Source organism: Berghia stephanieae, chromosome 5 (genome assembly GCF_034508935.2).
Source record: "Berghia stephanieae isolate SIO BIC M18660-M18661 chromosome 5, UCSD_Bste_1.3, whole genome shotgun sequence".
Taxonomy (NCBI): Eukaryota; Metazoa; Mollusca; class Gastropoda; order Nudibranchia; family Aeolidiidae; genus Berghia; species Berghia stephanieae.
The window spans coordinates 21,697,569-21,701,838 of record NC_088364.1 but is presented as its reverse complement, the minus strand read 5'-3'; the positions used below and the strand labels follow the sequence as shown (position 1 = coordinate 21,701,838).

The 4,270-nt window shown below is 37.1% G+C and overlaps 1 protein-coding gene across 2 annotated transcripts in view; it reads left to right on the top strand.

The window, feature by feature from the left end:
* Positions 1–1,023: 1,023 nt before the first annotated feature.
* LOC144974101 (uncharacterized) overlaps positions 1,024–4,270 on the top strand; it is a 4,829-nt gene continuing 1,582 nt past the window's right edge. For both annotated transcript variants that reach the window (XM_078916995.1, XM_078916996.1), the window contains exons 1-2: positions 1,024–1,236; positions 3,512–4,270. The exon at positions 3,512–4,270 is cut by the window's right edge and continues 1,582 nt beyond it. In XM_078916995.1, the coding sequence (XP_078773121.1) occupies positions 4,159–4,270 (112 nt within the window). In that variant the 5' untranslated portion in view covers positions 1,024–1,236; positions 3,512–4,158. The remainder of the gene's footprint in view (positions 1,237–3,511) is intronic.

The following is a 4,270-nucleotide window of genomic DNA, read 5'->3' as shown; positions in this document are numbered from 1 at the left end:
TAGTTATTATTCCAACATGCCTCGAGGCAGTTTGAATTTTTCGGGTTGATTTTTCTTGTAGGGATCGATTCAAATAATCATCAACTCGACGAAAAGTCTCAATTAAGACTTAACAAAATCGCAGAGTTGGGAATATTTGAAAAGCATGTTTTCATAAAGAAGTTTCAGGTTTGCGAGTTTTTAACTAGTTGAAGGTCATTTCAATCGATCAATATTTGAAGTAAACGTTTTCTGGTCAAAATGAAACAAATGATTTGGCAGAGTCATATCATTGGTGCAAGTATGTTTACTTGGTCGTTTTTACGAAATTAAGGACAGAATATGCTCATTGACTTAGCCCTGTGGGACACTGGTTCTAGTGGGATTGGACGGGAAGGTTCATGTTAAGTTACTCGACCATTCAAGAAGTTTTTAATCAAGCAATTGATCTTCCCATTTATTCCGTATTGCCAAAGCTTGTGACACTAAAGGTTGTGATCTATTTAGTCAAAAATTTGGAGACATGCATGATTGAAAAATGTGTTGATTTCCCCCAGGAGTTCGTTAGTATCTGAAGACATCTTAAATCTGAATCCAGACTGCAGTTCATTTCACAAGACCCGCAATGCTATGGGCTAGCTACATATCACGGATATTGGACGATAGTTTGATCCCATTTGACGTTGCCATTTTTTGTAGCCACCAACATTTGCCTTTTTCCAGTCACTGGGAACGTCCCTTGTCTCAAAGTGAATTTTGGAAAAGTACACATTGGTATGATGTTAGCTTTGAATGGAAACTAACATACAAAACAATGAGCAATTAAAGCACAAACACTTCGAAAACTAAACATTTGCGATCCCAGACTTCAGTGGATTCAATCTCTCTCTCTCTCTCTCTCTCTCTCTCTCTCTCTCTCTCTCTCCCTCTCTCTCTCTCTCTCTCTCTCTCTCTCTCTCTCTCTCTCTTCATACATTTAATAATAACTAAAGAGGAGCTCTTTATAATTGGAATTTTTTCCCCTTTTCATTTGTTTCCCAGAATAACGTGAAACAAAACTATGCTGTGTGAAAAAGAGATTCACGAGTCATCGTTCATACGCTTTCGTGTGTTTGTCGGAATCTACACTCTCTGCAATGTGTTCTGTGTACAATCTTTGGGGAAACCTGTCTGTCTATGTCATCTCTTATTTATACATCCGGGTGAACGAAGATGATGAATTGAATGCTTCCTGGGTAACAGCTCTTAACTCTTCAGGTATGATGACGATGATGATGATGATGATGATGACGATGGTGATGATGATGATGATGATAATAATGATGATGACGATAATGACGACGGTGATGATGACGATGACGACGATGATGATGATTATGGTGTTGATGATGATGATGGTGATGATGATGATGACGATGATGATGATGATGATGATGATGATGATGATGATGATGATGATGATGATGATGGTGATGAGAATGATGATGATAATGATGATGATGATGATGATGATGATGATGATGATGATGATGATGATGATGATATGACGACGGTGGTGATGACGACGTCGATTATGATGATGGATGATGATGGTAATGATGATAATAATAATAATAATAATAATAATAATAATAATAATAATAATAATAATAATAATAATAATAATAATAATAATAATAATGATGGTGATGATGATGATGATGATGATGACGACGACGATGATGATGATGATGATGATGATGATGATGATGATGATGATGATGATGATGATGATACTAGGATGAATTGCACGAAGATGCAGATCTGACCAATGTGGAATTAATCATCATCATAAATATATTGTGTTTTTAAAAAATACCAATAATAAGAAACGTTTAGTTGTTCTATTACAGGAAAGAATCAGTATCCTAATGACGTTTGTTCTTTATCAAAAACCTATAATCAAAATGAATAATTTCTATGATACATTATAAATTAGCATTCCATTATGTTTGTTCCTTTTAAATCATTTAACTTACCTTTTGAGGAGAATTAAGTGTTATTGCAATGCAATTTCTGATCGAAATTGGGACCTCGAGGGAACATCTCATAAATTTAGTTTGACATATTTTCAAATCAATGGAGTGTTTCTGTAGTGTTTGAGGACAGTAACAATTGTTTGCTACCCATTGTAAAAGACGCTAGCACGACTGAATAGACGGAACGGAAGTAGCGTCACTCAACTCTTTGTGATTGTTTTTAGACAGCCATTTTAATGATTAGTTTTCACTCAGTTTTATGAATCAGACTATAAATGTTTATGGTCACACATAGCTTTGTGCCTTGGACTATATATCCGGCTGGCAGAATATTTTACCTATACTGTTAGGTAGTAGTAGTAGTAGCGTATGGCTACACCTCCAAATGTATTTCATCAACCCAGCTTCTAAAGTCTTCCTCCGCCCTAAGGATGGTTTCGTAGTCACCTTCAAGTTTAGTGACTGGACAGTGGAGGACGATGTGATCGTTGGTCTCTGGGGATGCCTGACATTTCTGGCAGGTATCACTGTTTCAAAGTTTCCATCTGCACACATTTAATGCAGTTTTGCCATGTCCAGTTAAGAGGCGGGTTGAGGAAATCCAGTATTTCCTGGCGTTATTGAATACAGGCACTCTTTTGGTTGGATCTTTAATGATGTTTCCTCCTTTTGGTGTTTCCCTGTTCCACATTTCTTTCCAGTTTTCCTCAACACTGAAGTCTGCCATTTTTGTTAGGTGGAAAGTCTTCTCGATTTAAGTCTAGTTGTTGAAGGTGCCCCTTTACGATTGATTTTATGGGAATGCTGTCTGTGGCTTCGTCAATTCTTGCATGCATTCTTTGATTAGTATATTGTCGTCTTAAATTTGGTGGTGCAATGCCGCTCAATGTTGGGAGCGAATTGGAGTTGACTTGAGGCATCCTGTTATTATTTTCATTGTTTCTCTTAATCGGATGTCAATGCAATTTACATGTGGGCTCCTCATCCAAACAGGGGCACAGTATTCTCCCACACTATAGCACAGTGCCAAAGCAGACGTTCTCAGCACCTGTGGTTAGGCAAATATAGGCGTCACAAAATACCTCCACTGATCCCCGGACCGATGGCGGTCCCTCTGCTTTTAAGTCCACCGCACTATCTTGTGTACTATCGAGACCCCATAAGGAGCATAATATATTTTAGTTGACTATCGTCTCTTAAATTAAATCTACAACCGGGAAGTGATTGACCTTGCTCTGTGCAAAACTTAAAGGACTTGGAAATATGTTGAATTGTACAGGCATACACGAAACAACTTTTGAGAATGGAAGAATCCTATCTTATTCCTTTAAATCCACCTTATTATTTTGATATTATTAATTGCTTGGCATGGTGACGGATTGACATTCTAGTGCAATGTTTGAACGGGTAAATTATGGAAAGTCTGTATGGAAATATTTTTAAAATGAAATGGCAAAATACGTTCCGCATGACCTAATACTTTTCTCAAATTTATCTCCCATTACATTTTTCAGGTGGGGGTATTGGAATGTTGATTTGTCACAAACTAACCCAGATCTTTGGAATGAGGGCGGTGATGATTTACGGAAATCTTGTCTTCTGCATATCGGTGGTTTCCAGTTATTTCACAATAAATTACTCTTATATGGCGTTGGCATTCACATTTGGGATGGGTACAGGCATAGGTTATGGAACTATTCACGGCTTGTTATCATATGGACAAAGCGTTATGTTGTCATGGCAACAGGGTTTCTCCTAAGTGTAGAATTGATTGGAAGTGTCGCGTCCAACTTGCTGATTACTTGGTACAATCAATCCAGACAACGTCAAAGCTGACCTGATTGTGACTCGGGAGCACAAATATTTTTCGCAAAAGCAATTGTTGGACAAAGTTCCGAAAGTCTTCATAGTATACGGAATCATTGCGTTTGTGTTTGCACTTGTTTCATTTTGTCTTATTAAAGATAAACCAACCGTAAACTTTTATGATAATCAGAATAACGCAACGATAAGAAAGGGACATGGTGTTTATCAAGCATCAGGAGACTCCAGAGTAAAACAACAGAAAGAGACTATAAAAATTGAGAAAAAAGCGGAAGTGAAAGAACATAAAACTAGATATGGCTCGTGTTTGAATGAAGAACAGCACTCGTATAAAAGTATGGAATCATCATTTATTAGTAAAAATCAAGAGCAAAGTAGTGATAATTCTCAATTATTGAAAACGGCATCTATTCTGGGAAATCAATCAATTGATGGAGAAAATATAAACG